Raw genomic sequence first — 12,512 nt, 5'->3', positions numbered from 1 at the left:
CGGACTGTTGGTTCGAGGAATGTTCGTGTAACTGACGAAAGAAATAGTATTTATTATTGTTATTCAACAAATTTTACATGTATGTATAAACCTTTATCTATGTTTTTGCTTATTCATATCTTATTACCTATTATTTTTCTTTGGTCAAAATCTGTAATGTTATTTCGTGACACCCTTGTAATGTATTTTATTAGAATTTCTACCCGATCATGAATGCATCATCTTCCTTCAATTGTACAAACAACTGGCAAAGTAAATATTTCAGTCCTATAAATCGGAGCAGAATGCTTTTCAAACCTGTTTTTTTAATTAACTTTAAAGTAGAGAACAATTTGAAGATGTCTTGATAAAGTTTAGACCCTTGACCTTTTACCTTTGACTGTTTGTTCAGAGCAGTAATGGACGGAAGACATGACCCTCCATTATGTTGCAGCAGCGGAGGCCGTACGAGTGTAAATAAACAACTTCGATACCCAAACGACAGTAGCCGAGGACGGTGAGCTTAATGACTACTCGGGTACGTTCAGTCGGTGTGTTTAGGTGACATTAATTTGCGTTTCTTCGATAGGAAAGCCCCATGTCAGATTGTTGTTGCTAAAGCAGCTAGAGTATTGTACACGCTGTGACTTGCACGTGTTTCCTCTTCCAACAAAACATCACTAAGTTATTGACTAACTGATCAAAAGTTTAAAGGCTAGTTGTTCATCTCGTGTTGGATATTATTTTACTCCTAATTTGTCAGCAGCGGAATATGTGCTTTTAAACTTCCCCTCTTGTGGTCTCTGTTTCCCTTACGGACCTAACTGACTAACAAGTATGTTTCACAAGCCATGTCAGTTCCGGGTTTATAAACCCTGTGGTAATACCGATTTACTTCTCTTGCCCATTGTGTGAAGTGTTGCAGGTATTAAATGAGCGAAATTAACATCTTAACTGTCTGGCTGTTACAAATCCACAGAGGAATGTGTGTTTTTGAAGTGCCTTGCAAAAGTACTCACACTCATAACTTAACATTTGGTCATGTTAAAACCACACATTTAAAAGTGTCTATCATAAATTTTTCAGTGATAGGCCAACACAAGCAGAAAAATGTTTTCACCATAGAGGGCAAAACAATGAGCAGAAAATGAAATGAATAAATAATTAGTCCTGGTTTGTCTGGTCTTCAGATGGGTCTGGTGTTCTACTGTTGTCTTCCATCATTCACTTAATGCTTCCGTCTGATGCAGGTATAATGGAAGCAGCAGCGTTTAGGACCGCAGCGCTTTGGCTTTAGGGCCTGACCGGCACCATGCAGCAGAAAGGTGCCATCCAGATTATAGAATGGGAGGACCTGGACAAGAGGAAATTCTACTCACTGGGTGTGTTTATGACGTTGACCACCCGGGTCACGGTCTACCCAGCCAGCCTAATCCGGACCCGGCTGCAGGTGCAGAAAGGGAAGGCCGTGTACTTGGGCACCTTTGACGCCTTCTGCAAGATCCTGCGAATGGAGGGCGTGAGGGGCCTCTACCGAGGCTTCATGATCAACACCTTCACTCTGGTGTCAGGACAGGCATACATCACCACCTATGAACTGGTGCGCAAGTACGTGTCCCACTACTCTCCCAGCAACACGGTCAAGTCCGTAGTGGCGGGAGGGGCAGCGTCACTGGTGGCTCAGACCATCACCGTGCCCATTGACGTGGTGTCCCAGCACCTGATGATGCAAGGACAGGGGGAACATCACTCCCGCTTCAAGGTGAAGCCAAAAATGATGCTCACCACATCTAAACGCAAACCTACTTTCGGACAATCGCGGGAAATAACGGTGCAGATATTTGCAGCCGATGGTTTCAGGGGATTTTATAGGGGTTATGTGGCATCGCTGCTCACGTACATCCCCAACAGTGCCCTCTGGTGGCCTTTTTATCACTTTTATGCAGGTAAATCAACACCGTATTTCTTTTGTTTTGTCAGCATGTCTTTTTGTACGACTTGGCCTTATGATGTATACTGTCGTTTGCATTTTTAGAAAAATTATCTTTAATGGCACCAAGTGGATGTCCCCATCTGATTCTGCAGGCAGTGGCAGGACCAATGGCAGCGGCAACTGCTTCCACCATCACAAACCCTATGGATGTTGTTCGTGCAAGAGTTCAGGTAAGAAAAGCTGCAGCCTTTTGAAGGAGGTTGTCATTGTTTACTCTTCGGACCTTTAGTTTGATGATCTCCTAGCTGTTGGAGTGAGGCTGAACACAAACATGAGCTGTCTGAGGCCTTCAGAAAGAAGATTGTAGCAGTTTATGTGCCTGGTAGGGTCACAGACGTGTTTGTTATGAGATATCCCAGTGTAGGATGTTCAAAACAACTGGTAAGGTGCAAACGACTGCCCGGTCGAAGTTCACCCTTGGAGTAGACCGGAAGATTCTTAAAGAGGTACCCCCCGCCACCCCCAAAAAAAACCCTCTACCATAGGATATACCATAAATTCTGCCACATGTCAGAAAGTGCTTCAAGACATTTGAGACTGGCTAGCTCAATTACAAATAAATTAACCATCTCTGGGGGGTTTTCTGCTTGATTACCTTCATAATGGAGAGTGAACATCAAAAACCAAAATCATTTAAAATCAAATCAGATTTTATTTGTATAGCACATGTCAGCAGCAAGGTATTTCAAATTGCTTTACATCATGACATTTGCATGTCATTGAATGAAATCAGTGGTTGAACCCACAGGAAATTAGGCAAGCAACAGGGTACATTCTGGACTGGTCACGAGTCTGCTGCAAAGCAACACAGAGACAAACAACTATGCACACACGCATACACGTACACACACACTTAAGGATACTTCGGAGAGACCACAACATGACCTAAAATTAATGTTTTTGAACTGTGGGACGGAGCACCCAAAGCCTCGACCAACTGTGCCACTGTTCGCCTCATAACCAGTAGAGAGAGGAACTATCTCCACAATCCTTCAAGGATAAGTGAGTATAGACAATGGGTCGATGAAGGTGCATAAACCCAAAACAACAATCAAAACATGACTGAGAACGTCATACAGCAACCTTCATTGGAAAGCACAGTGGTAAGAAGTTTGTAGTATGTGGTCATTGGTCACAAACCTTCAAGGACTTTTGATCTCTACTGCTGTACAGAGAGCCTTGCCATGGGAAACATAACATTCAGGACAGAGACGGGTTCTGTCTCACAAGGATGAACATGTTTAATGTTAAATCTTCATATTAACCTCAGAACCAAAGTAAAAGACATTGTAAAGTTGCAAACTGAAGTCTGTGAAAGTTGTAATCCACAGAGAAACAATTCATACTCTGATATGGGCTAAAAGGCCGTTCAGTAAGGAGGAAACCATGAGTCCAAAAGTAACATAAAACAACAGTTTAAAGTATCTAATCACACTCGTGGACAATGAGCCTAAGGTTTGGGAGCATTGTGTCTTACAATACGCAGATGGTCTATTTATAGTTTAAGCTGAATATAACAATATACAAAAGAAATCATTTAATTTTCCGCACTCAAAATGTGCGGAAAACTTTGTATTTATACAACTTTGTATAAATACAAAGTTGTATAAAAACAACTTTGTATTTATACAAAGTTGTTTATTTCCCCTGGTAACGAAACGTTTAAACCATTTATCAGCTCGCCTCAGCTGTCAGCGCTGATTCAGGCTAACAATGCATAATCATCATCATCCTTCTCTAAGGTGGAGGGCCGAACATCCGTCATAGAGACATTTAAGCAGCTGCTGGCGGAGGAGGGCATCTGGGTGATGACCAAAGGGCTGTCGGCCCGCATCATTTCCTCCATGCCCACGTCGGTGCTCATCGTGGTTGGTTACGAGACGCTGAAGAGGCTGAGCCTGCGCGCCGAGCTGATTGAGACCAGACACTGGTGAAAGACGACAAGGCGTAGGCAGGGTGGGGGACCAGGACAGCCTTTCATCATTCTCCAGTTGCACAGAGGCAGTGACCCAGATCTGTCTGATGCACTTTAGATCGGTGCGGCTTTAAATGCAGGAATAAAGAGAATTCATCATTAGACGCAACCGTTAGCAACTGGAAGGTTGATGAAACAACCTTATTGTTCTCGCTGTCCTGTGAATTGCTGTATTGTTTGTGAATGATGCACATTGAAATGCGTAACAGGTACTTGTTCCTCGTTTGTGTTGCTGTAGATAAAATTAAGCTTGGTGATGGACAAAAAGAACAGATTGGAAAAATTCAAGTTTTAATCTTGATTATGGATTTTCAGAGTTTGGTAGCTCCCATCTACTTTATTACTATTATTTCTGTAAATGTTTTACTGGTCTTGTGGGGTTTACCCACATTAACTGATACTTTTGGTTGCCTTATCATTTACAGTTCTATAAGTCTGAGCTACCTTTTTATTATAGCCGTAGTTCATTCAGCCTTGGTCATCTAACTTTGGCGTTGGGTCTCAACATGACGTCAAAGTCGACACGATCTAATAGCGAGGTTAGCTAGCAACTCTTGGCAGACAACACCATGGCAGTGGAGCATCCTCAAGTCCATCCAGACAATTATAGATTTTAAATAATCATGGTCACACTTCCTTCCTCACTTTATTTTCCTTGGCCCAAACTAAATGTACACACTGTATCTTTATGTTCTAAAGATCTATTTTGTCTCTGGCATAAGCTTGGTGAAGTTAAATATTTTGAGTTACTTCATCTGGTTTTTTTGGTTTGTGCTTTTTGTTTTGGTTTTTACCCTCATTTGGAACTCTAGCACCCCCTAGGGTATCTGCACAGCCAACACTTTGAAAAGCCCTAATCAAGAGAGGTTGCATTATGTCAACTGAAACTGTAATAGAACAGCTTTGTGTTGTGCAAAAACCAATTTTGCCTTTATCTTGTTGTACTCTACTGTACAAACAACATTTTAATGTCTGCAGATCTTTCCCCTGACTGAGTTGTTACGGGGGGTTTGGTTCTCTGGTCCGCATGTGTTTTGTGGACTTTAAGGTATTTTCCAAGGGCTGTCCAGTCCACAGACAGAAAGGTATCCGGTTTGAGAACCTCTGGTCTCATCTTTGCTTTTGGAGATGATGTGTTTCTGTTGGCATCCTCAGCTCCTGCAAGTCAAAAGCCATGGTAACCACCTGAGAGAAAGGTGGAGTCCTCGTCTCAGATCGACGGTCAGTATCTGTCTATCGAGAGGCCTTGTCTGCAGAATACTTGGTACTACTCTTTTTATAAAAAAAAATATAATCTGTTACATGATTAACGTGTAATTCTGTAGCTCGATACCTTTTAGGATGTTGATTATATTGTACATCACTGCCTTTAATGTGTTCACTTAAATGAAGAGTAAACCACATTGATTTGAGCTCGATTGTATCACTTCAGTGGTAAGCAGGGTCCTCAAATTGATTCCAAACATTTATAAACACTTAAAGTGTGGAAGTGAACACTTTATTATTTTTTTATATGTAAAATATCTCCTGATGAGAAATTTGATGATTTTAAGAGGACTGTGACTCAAACCATGCTACCATAAAACAAAGAGGACACACACCCTGATTTACTAACCTGCCTTCATAGTTGACATTATGGTGTATTCAGATTTACTGCCATTTCACGGCAGACATTTTGTGTATTTTTTTTTTTTAAAGTAATGTTTGTGGACACCTCTGTCCAGGTCAAGTACAGTGTTTCTGTGAATAAGAGTCTCTTAGTCTGTGACACATTAAGTGAATGTGTAAATGTTATGTTACATCAACTTGTACAGAGTTGCAATTGAATAAAAAAAAAAGATTTTTTTTAAACGTAATAAATCAGGGGCTGCAGTACATGTGATAGTCCATCAGAGGGAGCATTTTATGCTTGAGATCAAGCTGCTCTAATCATGCATCTTAAATTAGAATATCAAACTTTTTATTTATTTTAGTGGTTTGATTCAAAAAGGTTAAACTTATTGATGGATTAAACATGAACTGATTTCATTTAATTTTGATTATGATCAAAATTATATTTCTCAGAAAATAAGAACATTTTAAAACTGCCATTTTAAAACCAACTATCTTACTTGACACTTGTCCAGCAGACATCGCTGACAAAGGATATTAATGGAAAGTTGAGTGGAAGAAAAAACTGAAAACAATGTGCACAAAAGGGATGCACACAGCCTTAAGACGATTGTGACACAATCGCCTTTTAAGAGTTTGTCAAGTTGGAAACCCTTAACTAAGTAAAAACAGCATTTTTTTACAACTGTGTTGTTTGGTATTTTAGGCCCAAACCTGTTCACACCCAGAAAATAATAAAAGCAAAAAGTTTAACAGTCTTTTTGCTACAGTATAAAACCGATTCATCTGCAGTTCTGAAACTGTTGATTTGTGAAAAGTAACATTTCAAAGTCTAGTTCACTTTTCAGGGTTCACCTTTGCATTAGTTATTTCTGACTTCACATTTCAGGCCATGTAGATAGCTGTCTGTAAATAAATCTCTAATAGGTTCAACTAACAACAATACAACAGAAACAAATTACTAAAAACAAGTCATTTATTTGGCCCAATTTAGCCAGTGCATAAACAATAACACATTTACTACCCCAAACCCCCCTCTAAGTATCAATGGGAACCTTTTCCTCCTGCTGCTGCTGCTCTTCATCACAACGGGCAGTCGTAGATGTGGATGGCGCGGTCGTCGCCGGCAGAGACGATCTTTGAGCCTTTGCTGTTGTACTTCACGCACCACACCTTGGGACGACAGAGATGTTGCAATAAAAAAGCTCCATGAACGGAAGAACAGATCAAACTCTCCAAATGTCTCTGCAGCCTCAGTTCTAGTGAACGCTGGCAGGAATTTTGTGAGACAAACCAACAAAAAAAATAGATTCGCAAATAGATTGAAGTTTGGGCTTTGACTGAGCCGTTTTAATTGATTCACATGCTTCAATCTAAACCATCGCTGGTCTGGCTGTAGATGGGAAGATGAAGCGCCGCACTGGTCTCACGACAGAAATGCCAAAAATAATGTAGAAAATCCAGCAGCATGATGCTGCCACTCCCATGTTTCATGGTGGAAATTTTATGCTTTGGTTCAAGTGCAGAGAAAGGGTCTAGTTCACATTTAGACGATTAATTACAATTTTTTTTTTTTTTTTACACAATTTTGGCCTCTAGTGTGGCTCAAAACTAGCTTAGGCTAAATCTGGTGCAAAGTAACTTTTATGAGTGTTTTCCTAATAAACAAATGAAAGACAATTATTGATTAAAATTTCTGACCAGATTGGAGTTTTGAGAAAACTATTTGTGTCTGCTTGTATACATGGGAAAAAAGAGATTTGGGGTCCCGCGCATTAAAGTTTTCAACAATAATGCGCCAATGTATCCATATACTTGCTTTGATATGACTCCCATTCGACATCTTGTGTTTTATTAACTTTATATTCTAAAATGCTATTGAAAGTAGTTCAACCTCTAAAATGAATCTCCTGATGCCATGTGTAATTCCTAACAGGAAGTCATGGTTACTTTTAAGCGATCTGATTGGTTGACATGGATTTCAGCTTTGCGCCTATATAATTTAAAGCAACGCTCAGGGGTATTTTTGTGGAAGTTCATGTGGATAAAACTTGAACCAACTTTCTTAAACTGATCCCGTGTGTCTTTTTAAACGATGTGACGGAGATATTTGCTGTTATAAAGATCCGGCTACGTGGGCACAAGGACTTAGTTTACTGCCATGTTTAGCCTGCAGGCCAAAAAGACAGATTTTGGTCTCATCTGGGCAGACGACTTAGTTCCACATCTTCTATGGAATAGTGTAAATTAAAACTTCTTATGGTTTTATTGCAAAAAGCAAAAATTGAGATCTTCCCAGAAAAGGTGATTAGTAGCGCAGGATTTTACTGCTAGGTATTAATATTTATCCTCTACCGTTGGTTGGTCAGTCACAGAAAATTCCAAAGATTGGACAAATTTTCATAAATATCAAAAAACCAGAAGAGTCAAGTTCCTCACCTGGTCTTGATGGTCAAAGAAAGTGTTGATGCAAGCTCTGGTGCTGGCGTCCCAAACCTTCACGCTCTTGTCAGACGAGCTGAGGGGAGCAGAAGGAAGAAGGGTTTACGTTTTGACGGTGGAATGGATTCACACCGACATGAAGCATGGGAAACTAGAGGAGAAAACACGTCACATCGTATCACAACAACAACGTATTGAAATGTGGAAGAGCTGCTTTTAGTGTTCCACCTGGAGACAAAGTGGGTGTGATCCGGAGAGAACGCCACATTAAGAACCCAGGAGCCATGGCCACTCAGCGTGCCAGCAAGGTTGGCGTGTTGTCTGAGGAACAGATACAGCGCCGCTTTAATCTGCTACTTTGTCCACAATTTGTCCATGTTAAGTTTCATTATTAGGTTTTTCTGAAGCTAAATCACTAAATTACTTTTGATCAAAGCGACGATGCATAGTAAGTGCTACTTACACATCGTATATTTTGATATATCCGTCGTCGGAGGCAGTGACCAGCAGCTGGGAGTCTGGGGAGAAGGTGAGGGATCTGATGGGCATGGCATGACCTGCAGACACGAAAACACACCGAATATCAAACTCCTCGTCTGGACAGCACCAAGTCTAAATGTAGTCAGGATTCCTGAACACTTATTAGTTCACAATTTTACTCTTTTCCAGACAAATTTCAAGAGTTCAGCAGGGTTTGTTTTATTGTCTTTTGGATATTTGACACAAAAAGTCAGTTTTAACTCTTAAGTGGCACAGCGCCATGTTTCAGCTTATATTAACTTTATTATCTGTAAATTTTGTGATTGTCAAATGAGGATTAGAGTAATATTTAAAAGATGGAAGACAAGAAAAAAAACATCTGGAAAAAATTCAAGCATATTTCCACACTTGTCCAGAAAAGAAAACTGCTTAAATAAAGTTCCAGCCTTTTCCAGACTATCTGCATGGATCTCTGTTGTTTTTACTCAACTTTTAAAGTTTAAAGTAAATACAAGATGCTCACTATTGATGATTTATGCCACATATATCTAGAGTAATCCGACAATGTATATGCAGAATAAATATATGTACGGACAGAGAGACTCAAACCTTCAAACAACAAATGCTACACAGATTGTTTTTTCTTGTCAAAAGTCCAGAGTTTTCTAAACTCACATTTCCAGATTTCCCAGTCGTTTTCAGGCCATCTTAAGGTGGACACGTCACAAAGCATTAACAGAAAAGTGAAACATTATGGCAAAACCTGAGAATCTGGGAAACTAGAGCAGAAACACTTAGCAGTTTAATTTATAATCTATATTAAACTGCTAAATGTTTTATTTTCAGAATTATATTTCAATAAAATTGAAATTAAAACCTTAAAGGAAATAACGTGAGCTTTTTCCTGTCTCTACTAGACGACCTGCTTAATCCTAATGCTGGAAAATTAAAACCCAAACACACTGATAAAAGGTCTAAATCATCACTAAAAACCATCTAAAATACTCGATTTGTCAGGCTTTTAATCGAAGGGTTATTCCCGACAACAATTAGTCGTTTTTCTTCATATAAATCTGTAAATTAGCCGACCTTCGAGTGTGTGGAGTAGCTTCCCGGTGGCGATGTCGAAGATGTTGATGATCCCATCGATCGCGCCGCTGGCTAAATACTTTCCATCGGGGCTCTGAGGAGCAAGAAGGACATGTGAAATGGAGCCAAGATGGCCGCCACAGCGCTGTGAGGAAGTTTCAGATTACTCCTGTTTTTGCTTTTTATGTCACATGTAAATATTTCAGAGAATCAAACTCATTTTAAGCAGAGTAAAAATGAAAACCCCACATGTGAACATGCTAGCTCAAGCATGTTAACATAAGCTTGAGGAAGATTTTAGTGATTTACTGAAATTTAGGTTTTTGAAGGTAAAATTTTTTTTGAAAAATCTGGATATTTTTTCCAACTATAGAAGTTTTTCTCTCATTAGAATGACTTTTTTCTCATAATTTTAGGACATTATCTTTCTGATAAAAATAGTATTTTCTGCTAACATTATGGAATTCTTAATTATTTATTCTACATTGTATAACTCAGAAGGAACGGTTGAAATAAAATCCACTATTTGAAAATATTTTCTGTAACTTATTTTTTTCAAAAAGAAAACATGAAAAAAAAAAGTTAAATCCGACAACATATGGTCCTTCCGGAAAGTTCTGGGTCCTGAGGTCTCCTCCCTGTGGGACCCCCCACAAAACTCCAGAGAGAGGCGGCTGATCAGATGCCTGAAACATCTCAAATGACGCATTTCTTTGTTGATAGAATTAGTCTGACGATTGGAAAAAAAAGCAAAAACAAGGTACAAATACTTTCAAAGCGTTAAAACAAAATGCCGACTTACATGGAAAGGAGTCACAGTGGTAGTTAAAAACTCAGACTAGATCTGAAAAGAAAACAAGTGGCTGATTCTCACATAAGCTATACTGAGGATGAATTTTCCTCTGGTGTCCAGGGAATATTCCTTCTTGCCGCTTTCCACACCGAAGATGTTCACTTTTCCAAGATGGCTGCCTGTGGCGATGTACTTAGAGTCTGGAGAAAAGGCGACTGTCCATGCATCGACTATAAGAGTGACAGAAAATGGATAAGAGGATACGAAGCATTTACCTCTGGAAAACAAAATCTGCATTTGTGCATTGTATAAAAAAAACCCCATCATGTTCTTAAATCACTGGGCAATCTCAGTCCAGGTGAGACACAAAAGCAAGGCTAGAATAAGCTCCTCCCACCTGGTCCGGCATCCATGGACTTGATCTGTTTCCCCGACTCCAGGTCCCACAGGCGGATATGTGCGTCCAGGGAGCTGGAGGCGGCGATGGCTCCGTGGTGACTGATGTCCACAGAGACCACGCCCAGCTGGTGGCCCTCCAGGGTCCACTGCAGCTCCAGCTTCTCATCCGACCTGAAGTAAACGAGAGATACGCGTGCTACTTCCAGGCCTAATCAAAGCCTTGGATTTATCAGCTAGCTTTCACATGGATTCGATAATTATTTTATCGGAAAATTTGATACGATGTGAAATTTCAGCTTCATTTGAGGGTGTGACAAAGCTAATGTCCCTGAACCGGTTCCATTAACTCTGGAGTCCTAAACCATTAGCTGAGGTCTTTTTCAAGTGTAAGGAAGGCGGAAAAGAATAGAATGGAGAAATTACAGTAGAGGCTGAAAAGAAGGATGGAAGAAAGTCAAGCAGGAAGGATGGAAAGAAACAACAGACAAAAGAATGAAAGAAAAGCATCAGTGCCGGAAAATATGAAGAAATTCACACCATTTCCAGACTTTGACCAAATCATCTAGTGAACCGGTGATGATGGTTTCCGAGCCATCCACTTCACTTTTGCCCCATGCTGCTGTCCAGATGGCATCGTCATGAGCTGAAGGGAAACAAGGGAGATAAAAAGAGAAATCCCAGCTCATATCAAGCTCCCTCAGCTCAAACAAACAAACTCAGATGCTGGCACTCCTTATTCAACCTCTCTGCCCACATGAGTAATACCAAATATCACCAGCATGCGCAACTGCAGCCTCTGTTAAATTATCTCACAGAGATAGATTAGGACTCTCATTTGAAACCATTAAACAATGTGAAACTCTAAAAGCAGCGGTGGTGTTCGTGATCTATGATACTCACCATGTTCTTGCTTGAACAGAATGCTGTACTGAAATTAAAGCATAAAAACAAAGTCAATCTCTGTCTAAATATCACCGCACCGAACAAGAACTTATATGAATTTATTCCTTACCTGGGTACTCATTGCGTTTGGTCCTGGAAGTATTTCACCCTGTATTCAAAATAATGCAGTTTTTTTTCTTTAGCTGCCATTTTTAAATGTACAGAGCTGTTTGCTGTCTTAGAATTGATTTTGAAAAGAGAATTTCTAAATAGCAACTTTGTTTGTTTGTTTGTTTTTTGCCGTTAACATATACAAAAGAAGCAAACGTAGTAGCTAACCCAGGCTAGTTCTCGCTAGCTCGCTGGTTTTGCAACAAAATTGCGGCTAGCTGCTTCACGGCGGTGACGCTATCAGCACGCGCCGGATTGCAAGCGACATTGTAGGTAAATACAAAAGATAATGGCGACGAAAAGCGCTCACTTACCTTCAAAACCCCAAATTTTATACTAGAAATTTGGTCCCAACTGATTTACATGTGAAACTGCATCATGACAACATTTGATGTAACTTCCGCAGCCGGACTTCCTTGGCTTTTGTTAATATTGTTTGAGAAACGTCAAATAGCCTCGCTATCGCCCCCACTGATGCGGCAAAGAGGAGTATTGCAGAAGAGGTGTTAGTCTTTGTTATCAGTTTCAAATGTTGTCATGTACAGTTGTACATGACAACATTTGAAACTGAACGCAATTACAACACAAAGTGAAAAGATAATAGAGAAAGAAGGGTTACATGTCAAGTGTTTAAAAAACAAAATAAAGGAATGAGTTTGGTCAACTCTTTTTCATCTTAAAACATGAACATATATACA

The 12,512-nt window shown here is 39.9% G+C and overlaps 2 protein-coding genes across 4 annotated transcripts; one reads left to right on the top strand and one right to left on the bottom strand.

Moving 5' to 3' along the window:
- Positions 1-62: 62 nt before the first annotated feature.
- Positions 63-5,359, top strand: slc25a44a (solute carrier family 25 member 44a). 3 transcript variants are annotated; one of them, XM_016668830.1, is made up of 5 exons: positions 63-79; positions 392-517; positions 1,230-1,925; positions 2,015-2,142; positions 3,715-5,359. In XM_016668830.1, exons 3-5 carry the CDS (start codon positions 1,292-1,294, stop codon positions 3,904-3,906), a joined length of 954 nt encoding a protein of 317 aa, XP_016524316.1. In that variant the 5' UTR covers positions 63-79; positions 392-517; positions 1,230-1,291; the 3' UTR covers positions 3,907-5,359. The 3 variants fall into 3 exon arrangements, with proteins under 3 accessions (XP_016524316.1, XP_007546870.1, XP_007546869.1); XM_007546808.2 differs by lacking the exon at positions 63-79 and adding an exon at positions 194-252; XM_007546807.2 differs by lacking the exon at positions 63-79 and having other exon boundaries at positions 259-517.
- A 1,157-nt stretch (positions 5,360-6,516) lies between these two features.
- On the bottom strand, positions 6,517-12,230 carry skic8 (SKI8 subunit of superkiller complex). Its single transcript, XM_007546806.2, has 11 exons — positions 12,129-12,230; positions 11,774-11,812; positions 11,662-11,689; positions 11,299-11,404; positions 10,760-10,932; positions 10,444-10,592; positions 9,570-9,663; positions 8,464-8,557; positions 8,229-8,321; positions 7,998-8,076; positions 6,517-6,731 (listed from the first exon to the last, which is right to left on the bottom strand). Exons 2-11 carry the CDS (start codon positions 11,783-11,785, stop codon positions 6,642-6,644), a joined length of 918 nt encoding a protein of 305 aa, XP_007546868.1. The 5' UTR covers positions 11,786-11,812; positions 12,129-12,230; the 3' UTR covers positions 6,517-6,641.
- Between the last annotated feature and the right edge of the window lie 282 nt (positions 12,231-12,512).

Source organism: Poecilia formosa, unplaced genomic scaffold (genome assembly GCF_000485575.1).
Source record: "Poecilia formosa unplaced genomic scaffold, Poecilia_formosa-5.1.2 Scaffold17, whole genome shotgun sequence".
Classification (NCBI taxonomy): Eukaryota; Metazoa; Chordata; class Actinopteri; order Cyprinodontiformes; family Poeciliidae; genus Poecilia; species Poecilia formosa.
Note: the sequence above shows the minus strand (reverse complement) of the source record. Positions and strands in the feature narration are given on the sequence as shown.

Coding starts and splice junctions, on each gene's coding strand:
- slc25a44a (XM_016668830.1), top strand. CDS start 1,292: ATGCAGCAGAAAGGTGCCATCCAGATTATAGAATGGGAGGACCTGGAC. Junction 1,926..2,014: donor TTTTTATCACTTTTATGCAG/GTAAATCAACAC, acceptor TTGCATTTTTAG/AAAAATTATCTTTAATGGCA. Junction 2,143..3,714: donor TTGTTCGTGCAAGAGTTCAG/GTAAGAAAAGCT, acceptor TCCTTCTCTAAG/GTGGAGGGCCGAACATCCGT.
- skic8 (XM_007546806.2), bottom strand. Junction 9,664..10,443: donor TCATCCTCAGTATAGCTTAT/GTGAGAATCAGC, acceptor CTTGCTCCTCAG/AGCCCCGATGGAAAGTATTT. Junction 6,732..7,997: donor TCTTTGACCATCAAGACCAG/GTGAGGAACTTG, acceptor TGTCGTCCCAAG/GTGTGGTGCGTGAAGTACAA.